Source organism: Anabrus simplex, chromosome 9 (assembly GCF_040414725.1).
Source record: "Anabrus simplex isolate iqAnaSimp1 chromosome 9, ASM4041472v1, whole genome shotgun sequence".
Classification (NCBI taxonomy): domain Eukaryota; kingdom Metazoa; phylum Arthropoda; class Insecta; order Orthoptera; family Tettigoniidae; genus Anabrus; species Anabrus simplex.
Genome location: NC_090273.1, coordinates 144,925,438 through 144,939,883, shown reverse-complemented (window position 1 = coordinate 144,939,883; position 14,446 = coordinate 144,925,438). Strand labels below are relative to the sequence as shown.

At 41.4% G+C, this 14,446-nt stretch overlaps 1 protein-coding gene across 3 annotated transcripts in view; it reads left to right on the top strand.

Moving 5' to 3' along the window:
- LOC136880971 (uncharacterized) overlaps positions 1–13,123 on the top strand; it is a 202,978-nt gene extending 189,855 nt beyond the window's left edge. For all 3 annotated transcript variants that reach the window (XM_067153539.2, XM_068229292.1, XM_067153538.2), the window contains one exon: positions 12,767–13,123. Coding sequence is in view for 2 of the 3 variants with exons in the window: in XM_068229292.1 (XP_068085393.1) it covers positions 12,767–12,866 (100 nt within the window). In the remaining variant the exon portion in view is untranslated. The remainder of the gene's footprint in view (positions 1–12,766) is intronic.
- The last annotated feature ends 1,323 nt before the right edge of the window (positions 13,124–14,446 follow it).

Sequence of the window (14,446 nt, the reverse complement as noted above, 5' to 3'; positions counted from 1 at the left end):
GACATTGTTCACAATGACGGATGAGCTTTTCGATGGCGGCATCAATACCGGGCCAGTAGCAGTGTTGACGTGCTAGTTGCTTCGTTCGGGATATACCCCAATGGCTTTGGTGTAATAATTCGAGAACTTGTTTCTGTAGGCTAAGTGGGATAACCACTCGGAAGATGGTGCCTGCTTCTAGGAGTACGACTCCAGCACGAGTCGTGAGACGATGCTGCATACGATGATAAGGTGCAAGGTGGGCAGGAAGATTGCTCTGAAGAGGCCAACCGTTGCGGATGTAAGTACGCACAGTAGCAAGTGTACTGTCCTTATCCGTAGCTTTAGCTATGCAGGTAGCATCAATAGGAAAACTGGATACAGTATCTTCAAGTTCTATGTCCAACTGAAGACATTCAGATTCTTGAGAATCGAAGGCAGTATCAGGACCAACTGGTAAGCGTGAGAGGGCATCAGCATTACAATGCTGGGATGTGGCTCGATAGACAATCTGATAGGAATAATCAGAAAGGAACATGGACCATCTTTGAAGCTTTCTGAGGGAATTCTCAGGGATCTTATTACCAGGATGGAATAAGTGTACGAGAGGCTTATGATCAGTAATGATCAGGAAATGGTTGCCATAGAGATATTCATTGAAACGGCGAATACCAAAGATGATGGCTAAAGCTTCTTTCTCTATCTGTGAGTATCAACGTTGATGGTCATTAAGTGTTTTCGAAGCGAAAGCGATGGGGCGTTCCCGTCCATGACGATCCTTCTGGGAGAGAACGGCACCGACACCGTAGTCTGAAGCGTCAGTAGCGAGCGTGATGAGCTTGTCGGGCTGAAAATGAGTGAGTTGTATAGCTTGAATTAAGGCGTTGTTGATGGTTTTCCATGCCTGTTGGCAGTGCGGAGTCCATTGAAATTTAACACCTTTTTTACGTAGAGCGTTTAATGGAGCTGCCACTGTAGCGAAGCGGGGAATGAACTTATTATAGTAGTTCGCTTTGCCTATGAAGGACTGGAGCTGCTTGAGGTTCTGAGGTGCTGGCATGTTGACGATAGCTGAGACATTCTGTGCACTAGGGCGAAATCCAGTCTTATCAAGTATATGTCCTAGGTAGTGAACTTGAGGCTGAAAGAATGTACATTTAGCGAGATTCGCTCGTAGGCCATTGTCTTTCAATTTCTGGAGAAGGAGGCGTAGATTGTTTAGATGTTCCTGATGATCTTTTCCAGTAACAATAATATCATCCAGGTAGTTAGCACAACCTGGAATGGAGGCAGTGAGTTGAGCTAAATAGTGCTGAAAAATAGCCGCTGAGGATGAAACACCGAATGGGAGCCGCTGGAGCTGGAGCAGTCCGAGAGGAGTGTTGAGTGTTAGAAATTTCTTAGAGTCTTCGTCTAAAAGTAGCTGGAGATATGCTTCTTTAAGATCGACTCGAGAGAAGAATTGTCCACCAGCGAGACGACTGAATAAGTCTTCTGGACGTGGAATAGGAAAGATATCTGTGTCGAGTTGTGCGTTGACTGTAGATCGAAAATCGCCACAAAGTCGAACATTACCATCAGGTTTCTTGATTACCACTAGTGGAGTAGCCCATTGACTAGAAGTAACTGGTACCACAATGCCAGTTTGTATCCATCTTTCTAATTCTTTCGTGACCGGGTCTTGAAGTGCTAGGGGTACTGGACGTGCTTTGAGGAAGCGAGGCTTAGCTCCGGATTTCAGCTGTACGTGAGCTGTATAGTCTTTTGCTGTTCCGAGTTGAGAGTCAAAGACTTCAGGAAACTGCTTTAGGAGATCGGTAACGTCAGAAGTAGGATGCAATGCAGATACAACGTTAATGTTGTCATGTATCTGGAAACCAAATAAGTTAAATAGATCCATGCCCATAATGTTGGATGCAGTGTAGTTGTTAACTACGAGAAGAGGAATGGCCTTCTGAATTCCTTTATAACTAGCCTGAAGCTGGATTTGACCTTTAATGTCAATTTTCTTTTTGTTAAACGTCACAAGCTGGATGTCAGCTGGAGAGCATGAAGGGGAACCTAAGTCATGGTAGGTAGCCAGGTTAATAATAGAGACAGGTGATCCAGTGTCTAATTGAAAATCGACAGATCGAGTAGAGAATGAGAGAGGAACGATGATCTTGTGAGAATTCCTTGTGGGAAGAATAAGATTGATCTGATCAACTTCCATGTCTTGGCGGGGCTGTATATGCTTCGGGCATGCTGCAGGAGTCTTAGCAGGGCGGAGCGAACTCTGACATACAGTCTTAATGTGTCCAAGTTTATTACATCGTTCACAAGTGGCTTTGAAAAAACGACAGTCACGACGTTCATGATGCTTGAAACAGCCTCGGCAGGAAGGCAGGAGTTTCGAGGTGCTTTTAGAATTGGGCTTCCTTGTAGCATTACGAGAGCGAACCTAGCGATAATGCTTGGTAGAGAGCGCCTTATCTGGACGGTTCACTGTAGCAGAGGACTTGCGGGCCTGAGTCGAGACTTGAGCAACTTCGTGTGGAGAAGCTATGGCTGCGGCAGTCTTGGTAGTAAGCTCATAAACCGTAGCAATACGCTGGACGTCTTCTAAAGAAGGGTTACTCTGCTTAACAGCGTCAAAACGTATCTTGTCCTCAGGAGTATGTAAAATTACCATGTCCCGAATGAGAGAATCAGTGTAGGGTGAACCACAACCGTCCTTGGAGCATATGAACTGGCAGGGTTTAGCTAGACCACGCAATTCAGTTATCCATTCAGTATATGTCTGATGGGGTTGCTTTCTGCTCTGAAAAAATTTATAGCGAGCAGCCACTATGTGAGGAGCTTTGGCATAATGTTCAGTGAGACGGGCCAGGAGCTGTGCGAATGGTACCTCAGAAAGGTTTTCTTCTGGACCTAATTTACGTAGTAATTCACACGTAGCATTGCCAACCGAACTAAGAAATAGTGCTCGGCGGCGTTGATCATCTGTGACAGAATGGCAGATGAAATGCTGTTGTAAGCGTGCTAAATAAACTGACCATTCTTCCTTAGCCGGATCAAAAGCAGAGAACGGAGGAATAGCTGATGGCTGTGTAGAGACAGAAATAGCTTGAATAGCCTGAATTAATGCTGCCTGTTGTTGTTGCATAAACTGTTGTTGTTGCTGCTGTAAGGCTTGGAATACCGTAGCGAGTTGCTCAGCTGTAGCCATTGCGAGATGCGTGCAATAAAGAGCAAGGAGAGCTGTGTGTCAGAACTGGTTGTAGGCGCGACCTTGACCGGTATATGCTGGGAGTGAGAGAGAGAGCAAGCAAACACGCTGGAGCGTGCCACACAGGTGGAGCGCACGACAGAGAGCTGTGGAATGTCTGTTGAGTGGGCGACACACTGAGCACTGATTGACTTTGTCGCCAATGTCTAAGTGTATGAGGGCACTGAGTTTGCTGTACCTCGTTGTGAAAGAGTGGATGAATTGCAAGTTATTATCCTGTCGCCACAGAGTTGGTGACTGGGGCCGATGAATTGGAGTGTTTGTTGCGTTCTTTTTTTTTTACCTCGTCGCCATAGAGTTGTGTTGTAACCAAGGTTGAGATTTACAAAACACAACTTCTTTATTCACTTCAAATGCGAAATACACTATTTACACAAATAAAACTGAAATTTAACTTGAAGCAAAATGAATTAGGAATCTTGAGAAAGAGTCTATCTTTTGTACACTATATACAAGTTTGCAGTATTTACATCCACTACTATCTCGAAAAGATAGTCCTTGTGATATGAAAGTTGATAGTCGAAAACTATCAGAAGTACTGACATAAATGTTTTGGAAAGTCCTTCCTTGCTGAGTTCATAAAAGCAAGTTCAATGTTGGAAGAATTCTTACTTAGCGAAACCAAGGGAGCTTGCATTAATTAGGGAAATATAACGGTATGTAATAGTATGACTGGATATGGGCAGCGGAATAGGCAAGAGGAGCGGTGACCAGAGGTGAGACCTCGTACTGCCAGAAATTCAGTCCACCTGGCCGAAGCACATTTTCAAGAGGAGTAGCCTCCGTGCTCGACGTATGGTGTATTCTGGAGCTGGACACCGGGGCAAGTGGGCATCTGGACAGGCTGGGAGTTCCTCTTTATAGTACACACACGACGGTCCAGGCACGCGCACTGAGGGCTGCGCGTCGAGGCTAGAAGAATGACACACTGGCGCGCGTGTAGCTGGCTGGCGGAACGAGAAGGGAGCGCCGGACATACAACAATCTCGTAAAATATGGGCGTGGCCAGTAACTTGTTACAAAAAAATAATGCCCCATTGTAGGTTTGTGGATAATCCCTTGAAGAAGCAAAAGTCCGAATAAAAGTTTTATTTCATCCTTATTTGTAGGTATCCATTCTTTGTTCCTACTCCTCCGTGTCATTTTGTGCACCAGTGTTTTCCCACTAATTTTATGTTGTGCATAAATATTAGTTTGCTCAGCAATATACTTGTACCGGGTGGTACACCTCCACGCCGCTAATTCAAACTTTGCGCCAGTTGAAACTCCTCTACTGGAGGAAGTCTGAACTTTATCTACTGCGTAAATTTTCAAGTTTCCCAGAAGATGTCACTACTTGTAAAATTTGAAGTTTCTGAACTGGGTCGTTTTCGATGTATTTTTGTTTTGCCTGTAGTAAGAAGTGTGGACATTCTCTTCCAGATGGCACTACTGAAGAAATACAATTATGCACCCTAGTGCGAAGTGAAAGAACTATGTTTTTGAAGAAATTTTGTGTTTATAAGTTTGTTCTTTGTTAAATTTCTTTCAGTTATTGTTTATGTTGGCAATATGAACCCCTTCCTTCCGCCAGGTTTGAATTTAGCCAATCCCGAATTTCTTTAATTAATTTATGACCAATCAGGTTTATCTTCTTCAACTTGGATATGTTGCTTAACACTAACCAATAAAATTCTTGTGGGAGGGTGTTCTCATTCCTGAAACGCCTCAAACTTTCCCCGAGGGTATTTAAACTGCTGATTTTCGGGTCTCCGCGCCACTTCAGTAACATCTTTCAGTGTGTAAAGTACTTAGCAGGGGGCGGGAAGCGCCTCTTTCTTCGGGCAGTAGTTCAACCATAAGGTAATGGCCTTTTAATAACTTCTTTTCTTGCTAGCTCAGCAGTTTAACTCTCGGGGCAGGTCCGAAGCCTTTACCATGTAACTTTCCCTTAAAATGTAAAGACACTCGGTATCAATTCTTTCTGTTTAAACTATAAATTGGGATAGAGAGTGCTTAACCCTCTCGAGCTCCCACTCATATTGCTTCGAGGTGAACTTATTTTCTCAACCGTTTCGTCTAGCGTAATGTAAATTGTCTCCTCATATAAGTCACCTCTTTAGTATGGGATTAGCCCTTGTATTAACGGCCTAGTGCCAAATAGGTTTTAAACAAAATGTATTAGGAGTGCAGCTTCGCCTCCTTTCAAATTGGTATTGTCGAGGCTATGTAATATTTCTGTTTCTTTACTTGATAGGCCTCAGTAGGTTGGGTATTTTTACCCCTGTTTTCATGTCCTTGGAGGACAACTTGAATGTGAAGTTTGGTGTGGCCTTTGATAGGCTTAAATTTTGAGAGCGAGTTGCTCTTTCTTGAAAATTGAGTTGTTGTATGCCTCGAGGAGGCTTTACCTTGTAACTGGGAGCAAGTGCTTCTGAACATAATTGGGGTCTTCTGCCCCTTTGTCGAATCTTGTTTTTTTTTTGGGGGGGTAAAGTTGGGCTAATTGCTCAAGAATTGTGAGTCCGGGGCTCGAAGCCCAAATCTTGTGAATACTGTAAGTGTACATTTGTTACCTTGCTACTCTGTACCTGCCATTCTTGTTATTTCTTGATTTTGCTAAGAAAATATAACCTTGTTAAATTTTATCTTAACTTTAATTTCGTATTTTGAGACCTGTTCGCCCCCGCACCTTCTTTCACCTCTGCTGTTCCACAGATACCTCGGAACAATACTAACAGATAGTATCGTCCACAAACAGTTCGTAAATATCCTCTGGAGTCTTTACATCCAAAAACTGACCTTTTACTCCAGGAATGAACTTAGCTGGAAATCTACTCCTTTTCTGTCCATCTTCTACCCACGTAATAGGCCCTGACATATCACTGCAGTTTGAATCTGCCTGTATCTCCCCATCGTCACTGTCGTCACCCGAGGTGTCACTTTCGAACCCACGACCATTCGCTGTGATAGAATGCTGTCCTGTACCACTTCTGCCTCCTTCTCCACAGAACGAATTATCTTCAATATCTGAATGGAAGTCACTGAAGTCATCGTCCTCGTCGCTAAACTCCAACATTTCGTGTACAAGTGAACGCAAGCTGTCATCACGTAATTCTTCAACTCGATGGCGTTTAGAAGACATAATTATGACTGAAAAGTACTCTCATGAAACAACAGAAGTGCAACGCATCTATACGTTCAAATTCACCTCTCCCCGTAATTACAGTACTCCTTTTCACACTGATACACTATACAGTTCCCAGTCTCATAAAACACTAAAGCATTCGAGTAAGCACATAGCAAGAACGCAGCTGATTAGCCTAGTTCCCGTACGAGGCGAACACGTAGCACGCTTTTACACGGAAGCGAATTATGTTGAATGACATACAGCTCTCTCTGATATGTTTCTGTTAAGCGGAAGTACTTACTAAAAATACCACTTGATGACAGGGGCATGCAGATAACGAGGACTGAATTTCATAACTATGGCTAAGCTGAGAGTCGAGGAAAAAAATAAAATAGCAGCCTACGACTGAAGTCGCTCTCCCCACCTGGCTGGTTATTTCCTCGAGCGACTTAAGTCGCGCTCCCCAGTATACGGATTAACTAGTTCTTCTACTTCCATGCATTGCAATTCCAGAAATGTTTCTCTGGCTGCCTTCGTCTCTCGATTTCGTTTCTCAGTTTTCTGTATTGTTGTTGTCCTTCAGTCGCAGAGTTCTTGTGTCTATCTTCTCAATTATTTCATTAGTTATCCAGGCCTTCCTGTTCTGTGCTTTCAGCTTTCCCACAACATCTGTTGCTGCTGTTAGAACACTTCCCTTACAAGCATTCTACTTATTCTCTATACTTCCTACGTCTTTTGCTGATATTTCTGCCAGATGTTCATCTGTCTTCTTAAAATCTATAGCATTGTTTTGATCTCTGAGAGCTTCAGTATTTCATTTTTGACTGATCTTCCTTTACAGTTTCTTCAGTTTCAGTTGACATTCACTTAAAACGATGTTGTGGTTGCTACCAATATTGGACCAGGGCAGCTTCAACAGTCCTTCAGCTGTGTCTTAAATCGCTACTTTACAAAAATGTAATTGATTTGAAATTGATTCTCACCACCTGGCATTGTCCAAGTATAATGTCTTCGTGCATGGTGTTGAAATAATGTATTTGCAACTACCAGCTGATTGTAAACACAGAATTCCAGTAAACAGTTTCCTCGATCATTCCGTGTGCCAAGTCCAAATTGGCCCACAACAATTCCACCTTTAGCCTCTCCAATAACAGCATTTGAGTCTCCAAGGATTATCAGATTTTCATCTCCTTTAACACCTTTGATTAATCCTGTCAGATCATCGTACACTCTTTCCACTTCTTCATCTTCGTGGGCAGTGGTTGGCATGTAGACTTTAATGATCACGGTGTACCTTGGTTTAATATCTAACTAGCTGATGTACCCGTGCTTCGCTACGGGATTCTCAGAAAGACTGACTTGGTGATTTTCCTAACTGAATTCAACATAGGTCATTACAAAAACGTCAGTAGGAATGTAGCGATTGAAAGCAATGCCATCATATAAATTCCTCGCTCAAATGAAAAACCGCACACTTTCTTACTTTCAACAAACAGTACTACGGTTACAAGTTTTGGTTCCGTATTGAAGTTGACGTATGTCTCAAATATTGTAATAATATTTGAGACACAGTACTACGGTGCCGATCTAAGAGTCCAAAGTTCCAGAGCTGGAATAACCAGGTCGCAGACTGCCGTGAACACTCCTCTGACATTATTCCGTTAAATATGCACACTACTCATTCCAATCAGTGCCTCAGAGTAGGGATTGAATAGCTCGAATACTATGATGAACCAGTGTGTTACGTACCAGATATATCAGAAAATGTATGAACCAGAGGAATGGCATGCTAAAGAAGAAAGTTATCTTACTCCCCAGCTACTTCCCGCCAATATACAGGCAGGCTGTTACAGTCGGTACGACCAGGCGAGTTGCCCGTGTGGTTAGGGGCGCGCAGCTGTGAGCTTGCATCCGGGAGATAGTGGATTCGAACCCCTCTGCCGGCAACACTGAAGATGGTATTCTGTGGTTTCCGATTTTCACACCAGTCACACCAGGCTGTACCTTAAAACAAAGGCCGCTTCCTTCACACCACTATTCATTTCCTATCCCATCGTCGCCATATGACCTACCTGTGTCGGTGCGACGTCAAGCAAATTAAAAAAACTCGGTACGCTGCAGTAATCCTATCTATCGGGGATGAGAGGAAACAGAAGACAAAAAGCACATCACAACAAACAATGGTCAATGTAATGTTATTGTTGATAAAGTTTATGAGCTTTCTATATTGCAGGCCTTCACATTAGTTTTCTTTCGACTCTATGTTATTAGAGGTGTCTTACAAAATTATTTATATCGTAGACTGTAGTTCCTTATTCTCAGACTTTACATACCGATTTTCACTAAATCCTGTTTACCCATTTTCTCGTGACTCGGCGCTGATATGGACTTCGTAACAAAAATACAAATTTATGAATATATCTGATTATATGCGGTACGGTAACAATGTATAAGACATAAGTGATCGGAAATTTAATAACTCCTTACATAACTACTACTAACTTACGACATAACTAAAGTTATGTTAGTTATGTAGTATTTATCGATACGACCACTAATAACAAAAATAACTTATTTGAGAATTACATTTCAGGCCTTCCCTTAAACTGCCATTTCACTCAACGTGAATAAAATAATTTGTAGCCTACATTGCAGTGGTTCATCACCCGACATTACATTCCGATTTTCATTAAATTCTCTTCAGCCGTTTTCTATTGATGCGTATACAGACAGACAGACAGACAGACAGACAGACAGACAGACAGACAGACAGACAGACAGACAGACAGACAGACAGACAGACAGACAGAGAGACAGACAGACAGACAGACAGACAGACCATTTTCTTTTAGTATTTACAGAAAACCCACACAAACTGTAGCCACAATACGAAATGATTCGATACACCCCTCAGCTCACAAATGCGCATCTTATAACAGCTTGGTGAATCGCGCTTTAAACATACCAATGTCCAAACAAAACTTGGACAAGGAACTAAATATCATTCGAGCCATGGCTAAAGCCAACGGTTTTAAAGAGAATTTCATAGAACGAATAATAAACAAATTCAAATATCGCCCTCATACGAGCCTGATGAAAAATAAACCAGAAGCTAAGGAAATCGCAACCTTCACGTTTAATAAAGATGTACATAGAATTACAAATATTTTCAAGAAACGTAACATCAGGATCGCATTCAAGACAGATAATAGAAGTACAACAGTTTTACATAATGCTTCAGTTGTCAACAAAATCAACCCATATTCTAAATCAGGGGTATATAGATTTGAATGTAATGACTGTTCAAGCGGATACATAGGACAAACTGGGCGCAGCTTCAGCGTCAGATATCAGGAACACCTTAACGCTATAAAATATCACAGATTCTCAGCGGTAGGTCAACATATTCATGAGTACAAACATAAGTTCACAGACATTGATAAAGACCTCGAGATCATGGAAATACTTTCTAAAGGACAGAAGCTTGACATTACTGAAGCAGGTCTAATACACATTGACCAATACTATAACGCTAACCTTAATCTAAATGAAATTTCGGAAAAACCCAAGGTACTGTTTGACATTTTGATTCTATTACTTAACAAGCTAAAAATTCCAGAAAATTCAAATGCGTTCCAAATGCTACGTAACAACTTTGCGTACTATTGTCTTCGTCCACAACGCCCCCCAGACCCTCTCCCAAAAGTTTATGTTTCTAGAAACATCCCCTTTGCCGCCCCTACTTCTCCTTCACTAGCGCTGCGTCACACAGCACAAGATACTAGCACACACACTCATCACGCGGTAGCCGTCACGTGAAGTACACAGCTGTAGAGGTGAGTCAACCGTATCAACAGTTAGATTTAATCAGCTTCTTTATCAATTTTCTCGCTTTTTAATATTGGGTTTCATCATTGCAGGGTTCCCATTGAACTGAGAAGATAATTCCGTATAACAACTGTAGGACAAATTACAGTTCCAACCACGCACAAAGCAATAAAAATACGAAGTTTTAGTACTTAACAAATATAAGAAGACGGCTCATTTTTCAACAATCATATATAATGAATTTCATCCAACAAAAACAGATAATATACAAAGGAAATGAACATTTTTAACATCAAATAGACTACATGCAATTTTAATTCCTCAATTTTAAGTGTGCATTCTAATTAGACAGCACGAGAGCACAGGATTTCAGACATTAAAGAATGTTTAAGACAAATCATCAACCAGATGAAAAAAAAAAAAAAATTTAGAATTATGACTTACAAGAATTTTCTTGTTACATATTAGGGAAATTTAATATAACATAATAGATGTTTAGGATTTAATCAATAAATATTCTGTTGTAAATATGTATGAATTAATTATGACAATATTTTGTTTAATATTTAATATTTATATCGCCAAGTTTTTTCACATTTTCTAAATCAGCTGATGATGGTGACTTAATAGAGCACCGAAACATGTACTGTAATAATAAATAATGTTGTAAATATCATCCAACAACATTGTATTAGTATTGAAAAGGTGGAACTTGATAGACTTAAATTATTGTGAAATAGGATGGTTGCACGATGGGTCAAAGAGTTTTGTGCGCGTCGGAATGAGACTGCAGATTTCCACTGCACAGGTTAGTCGTCCATTCCTTAAGATCGGATTGACACCATGAGTGGTCTCATTTCCATAGACCATTGATCGACTGTCCGAGAATTATCCGTAGAGGTTGTTCTCAGTCATCAAACGGTGTGGCACATACTGACGAAATGTCTTAACATGAGGAAAATTTCATCCCATTGGGTTTCACATCAACTCATCAACGTACAGAAATGGCACTGGTATGCAATGGCTGACATCCACCTGGACAGATACCGCAAAGAAGGAGACGCATTTCTGCAGCATATTGTTGCTATTGATGAGACGTGCCTGAATTAAAGCATCAATCTAATGAATGCCGTCTCCCAGGTTAGCCACATCCACAGAAATTTTGACAGAAATCCTGTCGGATGAAGCTTCTGCTGATTGTGGCATACAACTACAAGGGTGTTATTCTTACGCATGTTCTGCCTGAAGCACAAACCATCAACAGTGACTACTATTTCCAATTTCTGGAGCGACATCTGTGTCCATCTATGTGGCGCAAACATCCATGTTTATTGTGAGATGATTGCCCTATTGTGTTGCGTGACAACGCATGTTGTCATGTCGCAAACAATGTCAAGTTCTTATTGCAACGGTGGCATTGGAACACCCTCCGTACTCACCAGACATAAGTCCTTGTGACTTCGACCTGTTTCCGTAGTTGAAGGAACCCCTCTGATGCCGCCGATTTCCTGACATGGCATCAACAGAAAATGCCTTGCCAGCGGTCCACAATGGCTTCCCAACATTTGGCAAAAGGTAATAGACTTTGTGGGTGACTGCATTGAAGGAATGTAATGCAGTTGTACTTGTCAGTTCATTAAGTACTGCATTGTATCAACATTGCAACTACTACTTTATTTACAGCCCTTCTATGTAGAAGAGGATATGAGTAAAGAACTGGAAGGTCGGTAGATGCAGAGTGGGTCTCAGCCCATCAGTGGCCACGATTGATCCGTGGTCCAGCAGCTCTGCACTCTGACCGGCCAACCGAGCAGAGGAGTGGTGGCCACGGCTCTACGCCTCTGCACTCCGGAGACGGGACAGGGCTGGACCTCACGGCTAGCCCCAACCGTCGGCTGTCCTGAGAATGGTTTTCCGTGGTTTCCCATTCTCCTGCACTAAGGCGAATACCGACACAGTTCCTAGTATAGGCCACGGCCGCCGACTCCCTCACCTTCTCCAAGCAACTCCTTCACCGTCACCGCCTAAGAGGCCCGTCTGCCCCTTCAGGGGAGGAATGAAAACATTATTAGCAGTAGTATTAGAACTGGAATCACAGATAATAGATCTGATAATAACAGATGTTATACTGTATAGAGTAATAGATAAGTTACAGGTTTGTGAGCAACTGCATAAAGACCTCGACAAAGTCGTGATATTGACAGCAGACAATGGTATGATGGTAAACAAGGTGAAAAGTCGGTTGTAGGTTATTTACTGTGTGGATGTGGTAAAAAGTACTAACAACAATGTTACTGCTTTTACATACCACTGACTACTTTGTACATTTTCTGAGATGCTGAGGTGCCAGAATTTTGCCCCGCAGGATGTCTTTTATGTGCCGGTAAATTTGCCGGCATGAGGCTGATGTATTTTCTTATCTTCAAATACCGTCAAATTGAGTCAGGATCGAACCTGCCAACCTGGACTCAGAAATCCAAAACAAAATTTAGCGGTTATCTCCCTTTGTGTCATATGAGTATAGTGCACACTTTCTTAATGTTGTATCTCCAGTGTCCTAACTTTCAACTTTTCCATTTCAGGTTTAACACAGTGAGGCCACCAAACAATGATAACAAATGTGCTGAAAATCCTCAAGATGAAGAGTTCCATAAACAAGTAGAAAGTTCAAAATATTATTAAATATCAAAAGTGTATACATTAAGTGGACAATTGAAATGTTCATGATTTCCAGAGAAGAAAATTCTGAACCAGTACTAAGACAATAATATTGGCACTGTTACATGCATATATGTAATTATAAATGATATCTAATGTTATCTGATTAGGTTCCGTATTCCACAATGTGAAAGAATATAAACATAATTTTACTGGAGATGAGAAAAACTGTTTTTGTATCAAATAGGCCTAACTTATACAGAGTGATGGTGGTTTTCGAAATGATCCCATTTTTGTTTTCACTGTTTTCTTATCAAATAGGCTTAACTTATATAGAGTGATGGTAGTTTTCGAAATGATCCCATTTCTGTCTGATAGCAGATAGGAAAATGCAATTGCTTTCTAAAGTTGAAGTAACTCTGGGAGATTCACTTACCAACATTTGCCAATGATGTTCTTTGTTACGCATCAACTGTTTCCTCAGGTTTGCTTGTTGTTTCACCATACTTTCATTCAAAATGCAGTGTTTAGTGAAAAATTATTGGATTACAAAGTCCACCATAGCCATGCAGAGGGAATTTACAAGAGAGTATGGAGTGCATGGATTTCATTGCTAGTAGCAGTCCTCCTAGAGAGACAGGATACTGGCAATAGTGAGAAAGTTGGAAGCAGCTGGGTCTGACAAGCATTGCACATTTGGTTTGGCAGACATGGTAAAAGATGATCAGACTTGTTTGCTTCGGTCTCCTAGTAAATCATTACATCGTCTATCCCAGGAAGTGGGGTATTAATATTCCATATGTCAAAGAACGACCAAGTAAAGAAACTGAAGCCATACAAGATGACTGCCATTCACAAGTTGCAGGAGCCAGATAACGGAAAATGAGTCAGTTATTGCACATGGTTCTTGGATTTTACTGCACAGCTACCAGGAATTCCGAACATCATATGGTTCACAGATGAGGCCTGGTTCCATTTGACTGTTTACATGAATTTTCAAAATACCTGCATGTGAGCCACACACAACCCAGATAGTATTCATCAAAGATTCCTCCCCCATAGAAGGTTAGAGTTTGGTAATCAGTCTCAGCAAACCAAAATAGTGGGGTCATTCTTCTTCTTCTTCTCGGATATGATGAACACAGACCGGTACAAGGACACCTTCCTGCAATTTCCTGAGCAACTAGACAACATTGAGCTAACTCAGAGTCTCTCGCTCTGATCAGAAGCTTCTTTGAGGACAGAGTAATCTCTAAGAAACTGTGACTGCCAAAATTACTCAACTTAATAAGACCAGTTTACTTCTTGTAGGGTTATCTCATGGATAAAGTGTATCAAAATTGACCACAAACAATTGAAGATTTGACGACCATTATCATGACCGAAATCAATGGAACAGACAAGGAAATGTTACAGTGACCTGCCAAAAGAATGGAGTGACAGGTATGGCTGTGTCTACAGGAAGATGGCGGACATTTCCAACATCTGCTGTGGTAGTAAGTGAATTTCCCATAGTTTCTTCAAATTTGGAATGTAGTTGCATCTTCCTACCTGCTACCAGACAGAAATGGGGTCTTTTATATATATCGTCCTGTATTATTAAT